The sequence below is a fragment of the Anser brachyrhynchus genome, assembly GCF_964034855.1.
Source record: "Anser brachyrhynchus genome assembly, chromosome: 12".
NCBI lineage: Eukaryota > Metazoa > Chordata > Aves > Anseriformes > Anatidae > Anser > Anser brachyrhynchus.
Window position 1 is genome coordinate 15080614 of NC_137707.1, and position 16633 is coordinate 15097246.

Genomic DNA, 16633 nt, shown 5'->3' on the forward strand with positions numbered 1-16633 from the left:
TATCAGGTGATGACTACTAAGTATACCTTTGCTGTCATATTGCAATCCTGTAAGAAAAATTCTTCACAGCACTTTTGGTATCAAAAATTCTTCTCTGATTTGCTTTTGACCTGGACTATCTTCTTACAGAATTTGCCAAATGCTGCAACTTTTGCAGCCATAAAACTCACTGCCACATTCACTGTTTAATTGTCAATATACACAATTTGGCTAGATACTTCCTCGGACTGCAGTTGTGCATCATGGTTGATGCACTGTAGGTAGAGGCAGAGCAACACGGATGGGAATGGAGAGGCTGCTTGTTCACAGTATGTGACAGTCCACTGCTAAAAGGAGTAGTCTGATTTCCTCCCTCTCCAGGTCAATCTGCCCCTTGTCTTTGGCCTTTTGGTAGAACTTTTGCATTGATGCTAAGCAATTATTTTCACCCTGAGGACACGTGCTGCTGTGAAAGCTGTGTATTTCTTCATGTTTTGGTTTCACCTTTGGGTACAGAACTTATTTTCTAACAGGCAAGTTTGAGTTCCATTCTGAAGTAGGGGGAAATAAACCTTCTACTGGAAGGGCTACATTAATTATTTATTGTTCCCACATATATGAATTACACAGGTATGTCCTTCTGTCCAAAATCGCGAGGAGAATTATACCTTTAGTACACATTCCATAAATATAACTGTTTACTGCATGTATTATAGTATACAAGATGCTCCCTTAAAATGAATTTAGTTGTTTGACAACAAAGACTGTATTGCTAGTTTTTAGTAGCAGCAACACTGCTTGTGTTCAGAGAGCTCTGCACAACTTTGTGAATTCTGTATTTTTCAAATAAACAGCAAAAGCTGTCTAAATTTCTCCCATCACTCAGGTCCATAAACCAACTTACTCGATACTGACAATCTTTGGGGTCTGTCAAGGAATGTGAAGTACAACCCTCAACCTGATCACAGCTGTTATCTGGCTCCTCACTACTGTGTTCTGAATGTTGACTCTGACAGGAAGCAAGCTGTTAGAGTAAGTGTACTGCTGTTATGAAGTGTATATGTTGTGTCGTTGTGTCAGTTATCATTCATCTGTCTGTGTGCTGTGCTACTGATTTTACTGATCAAGGCTCAGCTTTCTCCACAGTACAAACACTAGAGTCCTTGAGCTCTTAGTTGCAGAAACCTTTCAGAGTTCAGTCTGGGAAGGTGGTGAGGAAGACAGAGAGTCTTTAAAGGGAGCAGGGAAATGAGAAGGTGGGGAAAAAAACACAAGTTACCTTTAACAGAATGTATTATAATTGTTAGTTTATACATTTGTAAAATCCATGCAATGACTTAGCAATGATTTTACAGTGCTTTAAAAATAAAGGCTTTTCTGCCAGCTTTCATTTAGGAACACATCAGGTTAAGTGATACAGCGACGTGGACAACAATCACCGTGTACTGTTCTTGTTGCTGAGACATTTGTTTACTGTTCATTAGCAGTGACTAAGAACGTGAATAATGCATTTATGTTGACGTATGAACTCAGTAGGAGTTACTGAACCTTAGTATAAAATTATTTTTGATTCTTACCTCAACCTCTACTCTTGTGAAGAGCTGACACATCGTCATTACAAATAGCTCTTTTCTGCAGGTGGGGAAGAGAGAGGAAGAAAAAGACATTTTAATTATTTTTAAAAAAGTATTTGAAGATGAAACATTTTGAAGCATTGATGAAAACACAGCCGATACCGGGCAAGGTTTTTAAGTATCTTGTAGTAAAGTTTCCTGAAATGTTGGCTGATGTTTTTCTGTAGGGATTCTGCATACACCAGCTGCTTGCTCACTGGGCAGGCAACCTGTTATCAGTTGTCATACTTACTAACAATACTATACAATTCTTTGGCTAGCAAAATGTATATGTGTTATTTTATCTTTAAAGAGGTGAACACATAATGGATTTTGAAGCTTTAAGAGCTTTGATTCTGAGAAGCAGCTTTACTTCCCTATTTTTTATTATCTGCAAAACAGCCAGTAACTTCCTTCTGCAGAACTGAAGCAAGGATCTGTAACTATTTGCTACCCATTTTGCAAATTATAGTCATGTTTACACAGATATGTTAATTAAGTGTCAGTATGTCCAGGACCTTCAGTGCTTTAAGAAATGGACAAGTTTTAACAGGTAGGGGGAAGAAGAAGCTGGAAAAAAGGATAAGCATAACCACTTCTATTTCTGACTTGTTCACTGAGATTTTTAAGCAGACATGTACATTTGCTCTCTACTTTAAATCATGTAAATTAGAGTAGGAAACTTTAAAGCAATCTTTCTTCTGTTCTTGAATTTGAAAAAATAAAAGGGAGAAAAAATGCAGAACTAAGTGATCCTTTTTACTCTCTGCAGGAATCCACCCTTAATGCTTGATTTCCTAGTATGTAATTTTAGGCATGACACTCAGTAAAACACATAAGTAGAAAAGTAACAAATGAAAGCAGAAACTGGGTCAGGAGGTTTCTGAGAAGGAGACTGGTACTGTCCATTCTGGCTGCAATACCCAAGATGTTTTATGAAGACTGCTAGTTCTGCATTTTCTCTCACAACTAAAGACAATTATTTTCAATCTTTGAGCATAAATACTTTGTCGGGGTAATCTATAGTATGCTACTGAATCTGTACTATATATTACTATCAGCATGCTGATAACTGTGACAGCAATAATACAAAAAATCTTTTGAAACTAAAGAAGATGGGTATTTTCATCTAGGTCAACTTTCAAAATGTCCATTCTATAAGTTTGTGAGTGCCAGGATTAACTAATGATAGCTTAAAAGGCACTTTTAAGTAGAGCACTTAAAATGCTCCACTTTGCTAGTTCAGATAGGTCTCAAATCAGTTGTCTGAAAATTTTAGTCACACAGTAAATCATTAGTGCTGCACTTAGATGTATTACATATGCCACATGAAAGTATGGTCTATGAATTCTGCAAATCCACATAATGTTCTAGTGAGTGTTTATGAGCTGAAAAGTGCTTCCCAGACAGTAGTTTTAGTATTTTCAGTACAGTTTATGGAAGTTTTTTAATAAAATATTTTATCATATCAGAAGACCACCTGTGTTGACAAAAAGAAACAGCAACAAAAAAACAAGACCCATAGCCAAAACGGTCTGTTAAAACTTTTTTCATTGTTTAACTGTCAGAAACTATATATTTAGCCTTGTCACTGGCATCTCAAAAAAAGCATTTGCTTTTATTGAGTCAGGTAAAAGCAAAAAGAATCCTAGATGTCAGAACAGAAAGACAGGGAAACATAATTGTTTTGCCTGTCTTCTTCACCTATTGTCATGTTACTCTTCAAGGAAGGTGGGGAAAAAATAAATGGAGGGGATAAAATAACATTTATTTTCTCTTGTTTGTATACCATGTAGGATACTGTTAATATCAATGGCCTTTGATGGCCACTGATTGTTCCCAAAAGAAAAAGAATTTCCAATTTTCCCTTGGTCTAGTGTAATATGCAAAACATAGGAGAAAATTAAACAAAGCAGTGGCAGAGATGGAAATAATGTTTTCCCATTTGAAAACTCCTCCTCTAGCCATTCAGATATGAAATCTACTGCATGACAGCATTATCTCCAAGAACTTCCCCCTCATAAAAAAAGACATCTAGAAGAACATGAGTCTTAACTTAGCCCAATCTGTCCGGCAGACTGTTTAGCAATGGGGAAAAAAAATCTATGTGTAATTTTTAGTAGGATTAAGAAACTTACAATGAATAGCCTTGCCATGTCCAGGTCACAGTATCCTAAGGATAAAAATAAAACACAGAAATGTATGACAAAATGAGATCAAAGTGAGAGAGCAGATAGGTTACAACATAAAACAGGCACAAGTTTAGTAAAAGCAGATGATGGTGTTGTAGTGCTGTAGTGAAAATAAATAAAGATGACAATATGTCTAGGATTTCTTGCCGTAAAAAATTGGAAATAAGCATGGCAGACTTGTGTTCTATCAACAATTAGGAATAAAACTTAAGTGGTTATTTAGATGTTTTAAATCATTCATTCTAATCTAAACAACAGAAGTAGAAAAAAAAATCTGGTAAGTCTTCTGAAGTGGACTTCACCAGTCCACTTAGAAAGGCAGCCTCCTAAATACATTGGACATGGACATAATATATATGTTATATTGTCCATAAATATGTTTTCAAGGACATCTCTGCATAGGTAATCTATCATGTTTTTTTTTTTTTTGTTGGCTTTGCATTTTTTTCTTATTCTATGTGTATTACTTCCTATATATAACTTTTACAATGTGTGCTGCAGATCCTTACATCCTATCAGTGAAATGCAGTTCCAGTCCCTGTTAAGTGGTTCACTGTTTTGAAATTGATCTGCAAAAGGACTTTAGATAGGAATCATTGTAAATAATAAATGAAAAGTTTGGTCTTTTTTGGATTTGTGTAATGAGGAGGGAATAAAAAAACACGTTAACAGTCGCTAGACTCGTGTCCCAGTATTACACCTGTCGGTGAAACAGAGCCATATGGCTCAATCCCTATACTTCACAGGGAGTGTAAACACTTACCCAGCAAAACAAAGGAAAGTTACACAAAAAGAACCATCTGCAAAGCTGCCCTCTTGAACTGCCTGAAAGAAAGGGGTGTTGGAAGTAGTGCATGGTTCAGCTTCGCTTTTGCTCAGAAAGCCTGTCTGCAGTAAGAGGACTTTAAGCTTAACCAAAAAAGGATAACTAGTAGGGAAGTTGTGTGCATTTTAGACTTCAAAGTACAGACTCTGTGGCTTTGCAGGAAGTTTCTAACTTCCGCTGCAGTATTTTCTTACATTCCCTCTTCCTTGAAGTACAGCTAAGATGCCCAGAAGTAAGTTTTTCACAATCAGAATAGCAACTACGTCATGCCGATTCTTGGGAAGCCTGGAATTCTCCAATGATAAGCTCAGGGCAATAGATTCTTCAGTTACAAAGCAAAATATTTAGCCTAGGTACACTTTAAGTCAGTATTTTGACTTCCAGATTACCAGTTAGTGATACAAGAATGTTCTGCTCACCAGCTTGTTGGGGTATCGGAGCAGCACAGGCTGCACAGGAACTCGTGGAATGAATGCACCTGCAACCAAAAAATTTGTATGGGTTGTTAAGACTGAGCTTCATACAGCAGCTGGAAGTTCTAAGAGATTCAAATAAGATACAATATCTGGAAGGAGAATTTTTTTAAAAGGCCAGAGGAATGGAAAGTGTTCTTTTTTTTTTTTTTTCTTTTTACCTTCTTTCCCATAAAATCATCAGTGCAACTAGCAAGATGTCAGAACAGACAAAAAAAGGGCTGCTCCCTAGTTCAAGGAGAAAGCTGCCTCAGATTCCTGGACTGTTCAAACTGATTTTCTGTGTATTTCCTCCCATTGATTGCCATTTGTTTCAAAGGATTAGATTCTCACAAGGCCATTGAGTGTTTCCTGAACTCTTCTCTGTTTTGATCATCTTGGTGATACAGATCTGAGCATGTAGTACTGGTTTTGTACTTTGCTACCAAAGATACTGTACAACAGTGAGAAAGGAGAGTACTACAGCTTTAATTGAAGTGCAGCACGACAAGCTAATGGTCAGTGATGCTATCAAGCCCCTTTCTGTGTTAAAAATAATCTATTGGCCTATCTTGCTAAACCACACGCAAACAGATCTCATAGTTTAGTTGCTAAGTCTTGCACGGCAAAATTTAGAGGAAACTAAGTTGGCACGACTGTAGGTTGAGTTAAAGGAACATTGTAAGTAGCATGCATTTTGGTAGTTTATGTCATAGTAGTCAGTCATTTTTCTGGGTAACTAAAACAAACAAACAAACAAACAAAAAACTACAAGCAAGTATGCAGCACAGAAATTTTGCAACCTACAAAACACCAAAAATGAGAAAAGTCAAACGATAGTATAAAATAGTGGGTTTAGTGCGACTGAAACATCAGTGATGTAAGACATTACTACAGTACTGAAACTTTAACGACAGAAGACATCACCACAATGCTGTTGTGGATATGTACCTGCAGAAAGCCATACTAGAGCTACCAGACTAGTATTTCACACATTGTTTTCCAACAAAGATGTGACAAAATTTCTCACCTTGTTTGAATGTGATCAGACAAGATCGGTTTGTGCAGGTGCCTTCTGGGAAAATCAGTATCTTGGATTTAAAGAGAAAGAAAGCAAATATATATGTGTCACAAAAGGATTATACTTCAGCATCAGTTTATATGAAGGCTGAATTTTTATGCCAGCTCTGTGACATGTTACACTGCATCACAAGAATACCATTACTGTTTCAACAAGAATAGAATGAATTAGTAAAGGATGCCCACAGTAATAACAACATGATTCATCTTGACTTGGAAACAAATGCTTTGTACGAGAGAAATTTTGGGGAAAGGCCTTTATCAGTTCAGAAATACAGTACAAAATGTTTCCAGTGTTTGACTTGAGATGTTTAGTGTTGGTAATGATAGAATTGCTTCTCTTTGTTTCTCTGCCAGCAGTTTCTTACTGAACTGCTGAGTGTATTATCACCAAGAGTCTGGGCTGACATGAAATGCGTGAGGCACTTGAGCATTTACAGGTACAGATGCTATCAACATGAGTCAAGATGCCAGCTATGATGAGAAGATCACAGCTTAAGGGGTAGCAGCAAAAGGCAGAGAGAGTAGGTGTATCTCTGATGTAGAGCTCTGATGGCACTACACACCACTACACAGCCTCTGAATGACTCAGACACAGCAAATACCCCGAAGGGCTCTGAATTAGCTTCTGAAAAATACCAGATTAGATGTGTAGTGAGCTTCAATGTGACACACTGAATTCAGCCCCCTATGGAATACAAAGAAGCTTTGTATTTCTCCTATCACTATAGGATTATAAGCAGCATTCCAAAAAATCTCAGTACAAGAACTGGTCTGGATTGAGAGGGTTCAAGGTGTGCTCCCACTTCAGTCCAAATTAACAGGTCAAGGCTAGATGAAGGAGGGATTGTTGCTCAGGAGACACAGGCCGTTCTAAGATATGATATGCTGGTGCTATGGGCACAAAAACGGGTATGTTTCTGCTCGGCATACATCATAAGCCCCAGAAAACATATTAGTGACTGCCCAAGCAGTAAGTTATCATACTCTCCTTCCCCTTTTGTTTTGGTACAGGGTTGGGAGAAGCAATAATCAGGAGCTTATGCTATTAATAAGCGCGAGTGTTGTCCAGCCTGTCGTGTTTCGGTTTGAGGAGGAAAGAATTGGGAATCCAGCTACTCCTCCGTTTGTGTTGTGCTAAAAGAATGCAGCCCAGGCACTCTGCTGAGGTTATCGGAGACATCATCTTGTGGTCAAGGAGGAAGGTGTGGCCGCTGCACAGGACTAGGAATCACCCTCTGATACCCCCAGCTGTAGCTGATTCAGTCTCGGAGATTCCCAGATTACTTGACTCATAGGCTCTTCATGCCATAACATAGTTGCAGAATTGGTGTAAAGACAATTCCACTTTTTCTCCCCGTGCTGTCTTCAGCAGAGGTTAGGTATTTGGACTTTGCTGGGATCACTTTATCCACAACAGTTTAACAAGTCATAAACATCAATGCAGATTCTAAGCATAGTATTAAAAAAAAACAAAAAGCCTTGCTAACTTTCACGAGTGCATATTTAAAATCCTCCATACAGTTGATAAATGGAAAAAAATAGAGGTGACAGGAAACCACAATCAATACATCAGAAGAGAGTGGAGAGGCAATGCCAACTAAGATGCCAGTAGATGCAGATTTCTATCCCAGCCTTCTGCCTGTCCAAAAGCAGCAGAGTTGCTGCCTCAACTGTTTTGTCCTTCAGAGCAGCCCCTGCCCCATTAGGTCTTCAGGATGGAAAGCCACCCAAGGCCTAGAAGCACAACAGCAGCTTGCTGCTGAGGAATGACCATGGGAAGCAATGTGCAGAATCACTAACTATTGTGTCCATGTTAAAATTGTTCCACAATTCAGACCAATCTAAAAGCCTTGTTCTTATTGGACTGTTACCCTGACGAGTGAACTGACCTTCAGATCAGCTGTTTTCCACCTGTGAAATGAATGTTTTAAGCTTAAGTACTGTTTATGATGGAGCTCACACAGCTTGGGTTACTCATCAACTGCTGTGAGCGCAGCTCTGCACCACAGCTTCTCACACATGAGCTTGCCTGAGAATAGTGATTCACATATACTAATACAAGTCAACTGCTACACTGAGGACAGCAAGTTAAGAATTAAAATAGGGAATGAAATCCAAGAGCATCTGCATTTTAGAACAGCAATGGGTATTGTCTGGATTTAACTGATTTGTTTGTCGTGACAAAACTCTTTCTGGGCACCAGCCTCTCTTCTTCCTTTCCCAAACCTGTCACAGACCTGAGAGCTGACTTCGTATGTCAACAGAATCCTATTCATCTGGGCACTGCCTGATATTATGATGCACAGTGTATCTGGGATATATTACAGAAGAGTAGTGATATCTTTATTACCTGTGGCCACTGGCCTCCTGATAATGCCCGATTTGTTATCTCAGCGACTGTATTCTTTCGTGAATCAGGGTCTTGACGAGAAACTGCTACAGGCTGAAGGGAACTTAAAATTGCTGTGAAAGAGATCCAAATGTTCATTTGTTTTACACTAGTGCCTAGAAAACACGTGTTCAAGGCTCCCCTGTAACAAAAACTTGTTATGCTCATACTAGGAAACAGACTACACAAACAGCTTTCAGACTAAATAGATAAGAGTATCATTATTGTCCTCAAGCTGAGGAGCTTGACAGTAGGTATGAACTTATCAAATTCTCGTGCACACATTCTACTAATATTACTGTTATCCTTCACTGAGCGTTTCCACACAGCTGTAAGAAAGAGACCTGCTTACAGGCCACACTGGGGCCCAACGCATCCAGACTGCAACGAAGAAGTACCTTGAGCCCAAGCTGAAGAAGCAAGTGCTTTTTAGTTACGAAGCAGACATGGCTTGTGAGTAATTAAAAAAAAAAAAAAGAAAAAGAAAAAACAAAACTGATTTTATCAGAACTCTACATCAGAATGTGTGGACATGCTGAAATGTGATAAGAAACTGAGGAAATAATTATCTTTGACATCCCACTCCTGTGTTTTTAAGATAAGATCACTATATCAACAGTTAGTTTATTTCCTACCAAGCATCTTGTCTGTGTTGCCTACTGAGTTCTGTCTTGGGCTACTGTTGGCTTGTTCTTTTAAGAATCCTACGGAGAGAAGAGACAGATACAGCCAGCAGAAAGGCTGCTGCTGATTCCAGGAATAATGCAAACTGGGATTCTTTCTGTGCCAAAAGGAAGAGAAAATAATAGAAGCATGACTCATCTGATCTTTCCCATTCTCTGCATTTCCTTTTTGAGTAACTTCTCTTTTATTCCTTCCTGGTTTGACTCCCATTAAAAAATATCTATAACAGTGCCTGCAAGTTACGAATATGGTATTTTCCAGACTGCTGTAGTTCAGGTCTGTTTTGAAACAACCTTTACCAAAACATGTCCTGTGTTTGTGGGCCACACTGTTAAAAGACAGCAGTTGAACAGATTGTTTAAGCTACCTACTGAGAGAATTTTCAGAGAAATTTTCTACTCAGCAGCTAGGAAACATGCGTTCGATGTAAAGCACATTTAAAGTGGTATTATATTCCATGCCTGAAAGGAAACAGTATACGCTCAAATGTTTTGACCAATTCTGAAAGATAAGCTGCCCCAAGTGATTTTACTGAAAATCTGACAGTATCTTTGGAACTCAAGGATTTAAAAGTCTTTCCCTTAATCAGTTTCACAGATAAGACTTTTAACATTTTATTTTTTCATGAATACTTACTGCCAAATACTGGAGTTGAAAGGTTCTCTGCTCTAGATACTATCGATGGCATTCCAGTTAAGGCAGAAACAATGGCATCAAAAAAGCTTGAATGAGGAGCTGCAACGAAGATGGGGGCTTCCAGCAGACTTGCCACTTTCCCTTTTACTTTCACTTGGAAACCCATTACGAAGAACAAGGTACGAGTTAGGCATGAAAGGCTTGTCTGGATCATCCTCCTTGTAAACAGAAACACAAAAATATCATCCAAATTACAGCTACTTTTCTAAACAAATGCATAGATCTCACCAGCATTGTGGCCAGGCACAGGGTAGGAACACTACTCACAAGGAGAGCATGGGGTAAAGGGGAGGAAGCAGAGGGAGGGAAGGACCATCATCTTCTGTGTTAGAGCTTACAATTTCACAGCTACAATTTTAGAGATAAGGCAATGTACAGCACCTCCTAACAATGTGCCCCCCAACAAGTTCTGTTATTTCTCTGGTCAAATTTCATAGCATTTTAGCATGATGCTACTGGGAGAGCAGGGAGAGTACTTGGCAGTTTCAGTGTCTTTTTTGTATGAACTCATATCACTCTTGATACTGTTTTTTTTTTTTTTTTTTTTTTTTTTAATCAGTTTTAAACAATTAAGTGACAATCTTCCCATACCTCGGACATGTTCCCTCAGCGGGACTCTCCATAATCTCTTGGTCTTGTGTTATTTAAAAAAAGAAAAAAAAAAAAAAAGCAGACTTTTTATAAATCTTGGCCACACTTTACCTTCTCCATCCTTTTAATGGCACAGATCCTCCTCCATGGTGACGGTAAGTTGCAATTGATGCAACCAGCCATGACAGCAGTAAAATGAATGTAATAAATATGACACGGAGAGGTAGCAAAATAATCCCCAGAAGAACGGTCTGAAAAAAGAGGGGAAAATCTCAAGAAATAGCATCAACAGGAATTACTCATATCTATGCAGTTACATTTTATGGACTGTGAAATATTTACATTACTGCCATATGATTTAATGTATGAAAGCACTAATGATTCCTGTTTTCATATGGGGAAGTCAGTCATTTGTAGTGTTTCAGAAAATATTTTTGCATTCCCATTTCAGTTAGAATTAGAACATCTGACTGTTTGGGTTTTTGGCTCGGATGCTGTTAGACAGAGAGGGTAAACAGTTTGCCTGCCTTAGTTTATACTTCGGCTTGTTCTGCAGCATACAAGGTCAGAGGAGTCTGACCAGCTGAAGTGCATCTCCACTCTGGAGCCTTCTGTCACCAGCTGCCATCTGTATACAAGCCAAGCGGGATTGCTAAGATGATCACAATGTACTTTTGCTCCTTTTAAAATGACAGATCTTGTGCTGAGTCACACTACTGCTGCAAGTGATCCTCAGTACGACTGCCTGTAGTAGTGCAGAGGCCACATAACTTCATCGCCCCTAGTTAGGACTTCGGCATTTTTTTTTTTTTGGTAAAATTATACTTGTGGTTTAAGGCATGGGTTTGGACTTTACAGTGCTGTTGTAGCAGCTCAAGGCTGATGGCCTTTGGAAGTCATCTGCTCACTGCTTGCAGTACACATACAGCAGGGCCCTTCAGATTATGGGGACTAATTTCTTGCCTCCTGTCTGTGTGAAGCATCCTGGCTATTAACTCTGTGCTGGGATCTCCTTGCATACTTCAGAATGAATTGAAAAATCTTAGTTCCCTTTTCTCCCCACAGTCAGGAAGCTGTTATTAGCTTGCTTTAACTCGAAGCAAAGAAACTCTTGAGAGAGTTCTGCTACAGTCAGACAACCACACTGGGTAGCAAAGCTGGTCTGAAACAGCCCCAAGCTGACATTGCTCCTCACCGCTTCCTCAGTTCTTCATACACACTTGTAAGGGGAGTGGGGGGGAAGTAGAAACCTGACATAACACTGCTTGCAAATAATACTCAATTATTACCCTCAACCCCTACTAATGAATATTCAGCTTGCATTTTTCCGTGCACAGCTCTGGGAAGGAGGTGCATTGGCACAAGGTTGTTAGCAGCCTGTGGTGCAGGGCAGGAAGAAATTCTCGGCTGTCTTACCTCAGCACATTAATTTAGAAACTATATCCTGAAGGTTGGCCTTTGTGGCGCAACAACAGCCCTACGTGGATTGAGCAAGCCCAGGCTGGGAGGCAGATGAGCTGCGATACCTTGCGGAAGTCACAGCACAGCATTCCCGGCAGGCTGCAAGCAGCTCGACGCCTTCTGGCACCTGGCCAGCTCGGGGCATGCTGAGCATCAGTTCTGTGTGTGTACACACACAGCAGTGCACGCCCAAGCAGAGTTATTATAGTGAATAATTGTTTTTATTTGAGCTGTGTTTGTAAAAGTCCCTCAGAACTTAGAACATGGCTGCATCGGTAGTCACAGACTGACAACTCTCCCAGTTCAGAAGCATGGCAGAAGTTAGTCAAGGAGAAGCGTGGTAGTTTTAGCTTACACATTTTGATAAGCATTTAGCTTGTAATTATGTAATAACATCTGTTGTTCTGCAGAGTTTCTAATAACGTATAACACACCTTTGAATTTAGGTAAAAAGCCTGCATGATATTCATCTTGTCTTTTGGGGAGGTATCAGCCTATATAAATCTACAAAAAGAATTTGATTCATTAAGTTTTATACCAGTTCTAATCAAATAAATAGTTGTAAGAGGAGAGAGCCGCTAAGTTCCCATTTTGGAATTTAAATCTGAATGGTCTGTAGTCACAAACTGCCAGCAAGTCAAGTGGATTTTGATGTGAAGGCACACACGTTTCTCTATGTCATGCCAGATCAGATAATGAGTTTGGACTAGCCAAGTTGTGAGCTTTATTATTTTAAAAGGAAGCCTACAACTGCACAACAGCACTCCTCTCACAAACTCAGCCTTTCTAGACATCTTTTCAGCAATGACTACTTACAGTACATGAATCACAAGGCTTTGAATAATAAATAAGTTTTCCAAATTTGTTTGTACTTAAATACTTGAACGATGTTTATTAAGCAATACAGAGGATTTTAAATTACCTCTCTCCTTTCCAAAGGAACTAATGATTATAGGACATTTGGAATATAAGCATCTTTATATTAATCCAATTAATCAAAGTATTCTTAATCCAATTCCAAGATACAGTAGCTTGGTTCTAATTTTCCTTTCATTGACACAGTCCTCCCACGGGCTGCCCAACTCCTTCATTCTTCCTTTGTAATATTCTCCTACTGCCCTCTGGCCAATATTCAGGAGAGGCTCTGGCTTTAGTCTCTATACCTGTGATAGTGACAGGGATTAACAGGAATTTTGGGCCTTCGGGACTCTCTTCTGTGTTACAAAAGGTACAGTAATAACATACCAAACTTGACAGTGGATATGCAGTGTAAATTAGGATAAGTAGAGGTAGCAGGTGTTGCAGCTTATGTTCTCTAAGCACTGCCACATAACATGTTTCCAGGGTAGATAGACGTTCAGGTATCATTTGATCCTTCTTGAAGTATACAATGTTTTTTACATAGAAGTTGTATCTAAGTAGTTACGGAAATTTAATAGTAACTTCAGGGTTAGTAAGAAAACGACTACTATGGATACACACAAATGGATTCGGTAGCTGGGTGTAAGAGATTTGGCCCTGGGGATTTATTGCTCTTTTGGTACAGGTCACAGAGAATCTGAAAAATTCAGGTAGCAAGTTAAACCAACCAAGACTCCCTGCTTGCCTCCCAAAATCAGATCCCTATTTTTTCCACCATGTGTGTCCTCTTGTAACGTGATCTTGAGTCCTGGTTCAACATTTCAGCTGCATTCAATAATGTGCAAGGGGCAGCATAAGCATAAATCAGCATGTTTTCACTTAAAATACCTTTTTACTTTATTAAAAAAAAAAAGAAGTAAATGTATGCACTGACCTACAATGAAAAAATAAAGGATGCAGTAGCAAAAGCAAAACAATTCCTCCCTCAAAACTAATAAATTCATTAATCTATTTTAGGCAGATGCACAGGTGGTACTGATGTGCTGATGCAAGCTATTGGCTTTCTAGGTCACTGTGTAAGGAGGCAGAGTTGATTCCTGCTCCATCAGCTGCAGAGTAGGGTAAGAAAAGAGAAAGGTCAAGGTAGGTTAGAAAAGAAAAAGTTCCGGAGAAAAACGTACAGAAGAAAGACAGGTTTAAAGTTCAGTAACTCTTAAGTAGGATCAGATCTGCTCATTTCAATATGCAGTAATTACAAAGATAAAACTATCCTGAGTCATCCAAAGAACTTTTCCCCAAATTAGGAATCACCTGGGTACTTTCTGTTTAAGTTGTGTACAACAACTGTGTAACCTTTCACTACTGCAGTCAGTAGTGATTACTGCAATTTTGCTTCAAAGCTCACTAGTGCTGGGTCCTGTCCCAGCTGGGTTGCTTCTCCTACCAGGTACACTGTGGAGTTATGTATAGAGGGTATCTTGCTTTAAAACATACCATGTTTTTCATCCCTTCCTCCTGAAGGAAAAGGGTATATTTATTACAGATAAAATGGTAATTGAAGCTTAAAATTGCAAGCTTTTAAAAGTAGTTTGTGCATCCTCTACAAAGAGCAGCCAGCAGAGAGAACTGTCCATTTCTGGAACCTCATTAAGAAACTGCTACCTGTACCTCGGGGTTCATGCCTACAGCTTCTCATTCAGGTGCACTTGAGCTGTGCTGGTAAAACACAGGGGTTAAGAAGACTTGAAACTGTTTTCCACATTTCTCAAATTTCCTCTAACTAGCTACCTTCAGGGTAAACACCATTTATAACTTGAGGGAGAGCTATATGGAACACAAAATATTTAGTTGCATGTCAGCCTTAGGTATGTGTAACAATCAGCAGAAAATGCTGAAAGTTTGCCTACGTGCTGCTATGCTCCTTGTCTTCACCGAGATGCCAGTTCACAGCTGGTTCATCTCCTCAGTTTTTAAAGTGAAGATATTTGGAAATCAACACCCAGAAATGCTGTTTGCTTTCTGAGTTGTGCAAGTACCATCAGCATGGTCCAGCACTGTAGTGGGACTGCAGGAGCCCGGTTCAATTCACCCAGCGACAGCAGCACTAAGGCAGGGGAGGTGGGCATACCCATTTTTTTGGGATATGGAACTCAGAAGGGGGGACTCCTTCCTCCCCCAAAGCAGGCTTAAAATCAGCTTACAGCGAGTTATGTGTCTGAAATGGGATTATTGTAAAAAGAGAATGTTATTTTCTATTTTAGCACATCATTTCAGAGAGAAGCTGTCAGCATCTTCCCATTAGCGCCAGAGGCATCTGGCACCACGGACAGCATCTCACTTTTAAGAGTGGGGACATGGGAATTCTGTTTCAGAAGCGACGTGTTATTTGTAGGGACAGCACAATCCCTGCCACAAGCTCGCTGCACACCTCGCATCAGGAGTTCAAACCCGGCGTCGGCGGGCCGGTGCGCTGAGCCCACAGCCCCAGGCCCTGCTAACCTGGAGGCTTTCCCCCCTTCCAGGGGACAACGGCGGCTGCCCTACAGCCCCGGGGGGGGGGAGCCCCGGCTGTCCGGGAGCCCTTCCCTCCTTCCCTCCCCTCTCTCCTTCCCTCAGGCGGCCGCTGGCTTTCTCCCGCCCGGCTCCGGGAGCCGCCGCAGGGCCGCGCAGCCCCGTCGCGAAATGGCGGCCCGCGGGGCGCAGCCTGGGGCAGGGGCAGCCGCCCCCCGCCGGGAAGCCCTTCCCCGGCCCGGCAGGGCACGGCAGGGCAGGGCAGGGCAGGGCAGCTCTCCCGGCACGCCGTACCGCCAGCCTTACCCGCAGCTTGTCCCCGGCGCTGAGGCGGCCCGGGTGGACGAAGGGGTTGGGGACGACGGGCGAGCAGAAGGAGTGCTGCCTGGGCAGCGGCAGCACCCGCGGCGCCATGCTCCGGCCGCCACCGCCGGGCGGCTGATTGCGCATGAGCTGCCGGCGGGGGGGCCGCGATGTCCCCGTCCCTGTCCCCGTGCCAGCCCCTGCCCCGTCCCAGCCCTTGTCCCGGCCCCGCCCGGCCCCGTCCCGCCGCAGGGAAGGAGCCCTCAGGGGCCGCAAGATGGAGCCGCCGGACCCGCCCCTGCCGCCCGTCTCCTGAGGTGGCAGCAAGAAGGCGCGGGGCTCCCCCCTGTCGCCGCCACAGCCGCCCCCAGCCCGCTGTCCTCCTTCCCCTGCCCAGCCCCGGGTGCTGAGGGGTGGGTGGTGTGCCTCGTTGGCAAGCACCACGTCTGTTATCTGAGAGATAAGGGAGGCAAATGCGCTCAGGGTGTACAACAGGAGGCTTTTTTGCCCCCTTTTTTTTTTTTTTTTTTTTTGCTTGGAGGGTGCATTTCCGTGCTGTGGAAAGCTGCCAGGAGCTGAGGTCAGGAGGAGGTGAGGTGTGGAGGCCCACCGAGGCCTTTCTGTTAGGCAGGGCCTCCGCTGGCACGGCCACCTTGCAGAGACACACCATGAGCAGCATCCATGGGCATGGCCATGGGTGGGAGGCCGTGGTCAGGCCGTGCTCCTGAGGCAGGGGTGGCTGAGGCGGAGGTGCTACCCATCGCTCACGTTACTTCACGTTCATGTGGCTGCTTCTTTTTTCAGCACCGAAGGAAGCTTTGGCTTGATGGTGTTGAGGAGGCGAGCCTGTGGGTTCTCACGCTGGATCTGCTGTGACTGTGAGGGTGAGCCCCTAGAGCGCTGCGCTCAGGGACTGGTGGCTCCTGGCCTCCAGGCCGTGGCCTTGGTTCAAACACTTCTCTGTGGCTCTCCCTTCTGTCTCACATCTGTTC

General features: G+C 41.8%; 1 protein-coding gene across 2 annotated transcripts in view; it reads right to left on the bottom strand.

Annotated features, from left to right (window-relative positions):
* The window catches only part of LPCAT2 (lysophosphatidylcholine acyltransferase 2), a 29765-nt gene extending 13827 nt beyond the window's left edge, over positions 1-15938 (bottom strand). The window contains exons 1-9 of one of the 2 annotated variants that reach the window (XM_080553042.1): positions 15645-15783; positions 12401-12470; positions 10617-10756; positions 9855-10072; positions 8496-8608; positions 6093-6153; positions 5030-5088; positions 3731-3765; positions 1557-1611 (exon numbers count right to left, since the gene is read on the bottom strand). In XM_080553042.1, coding sequence (XP_080409168.1) covers positions 1557-1611; positions 3731-3765; positions 5030-5088; positions 6093-6153; positions 8496-8608; positions 9855-10072; positions 10617-10756; positions 12401-12436 — 717 coding nt within the window. In that variant the 5' untranslated portion in view covers positions 12437-12470; positions 15645-15783. Of the gene's footprint in view, positions 1-1556; positions 1612-3730; positions 3766-5029; positions 5089-6092; positions 6154-8495; positions 8609-9854; positions 10073-10616; positions 10757-12400; positions 12471-15644 lie in introns of both variants that reach the window. The other variant, XM_080553041.1, reaches the window with a different exon arrangement.
* Between the last annotated feature and the right edge of the window lie 695 nt (positions 15939-16633).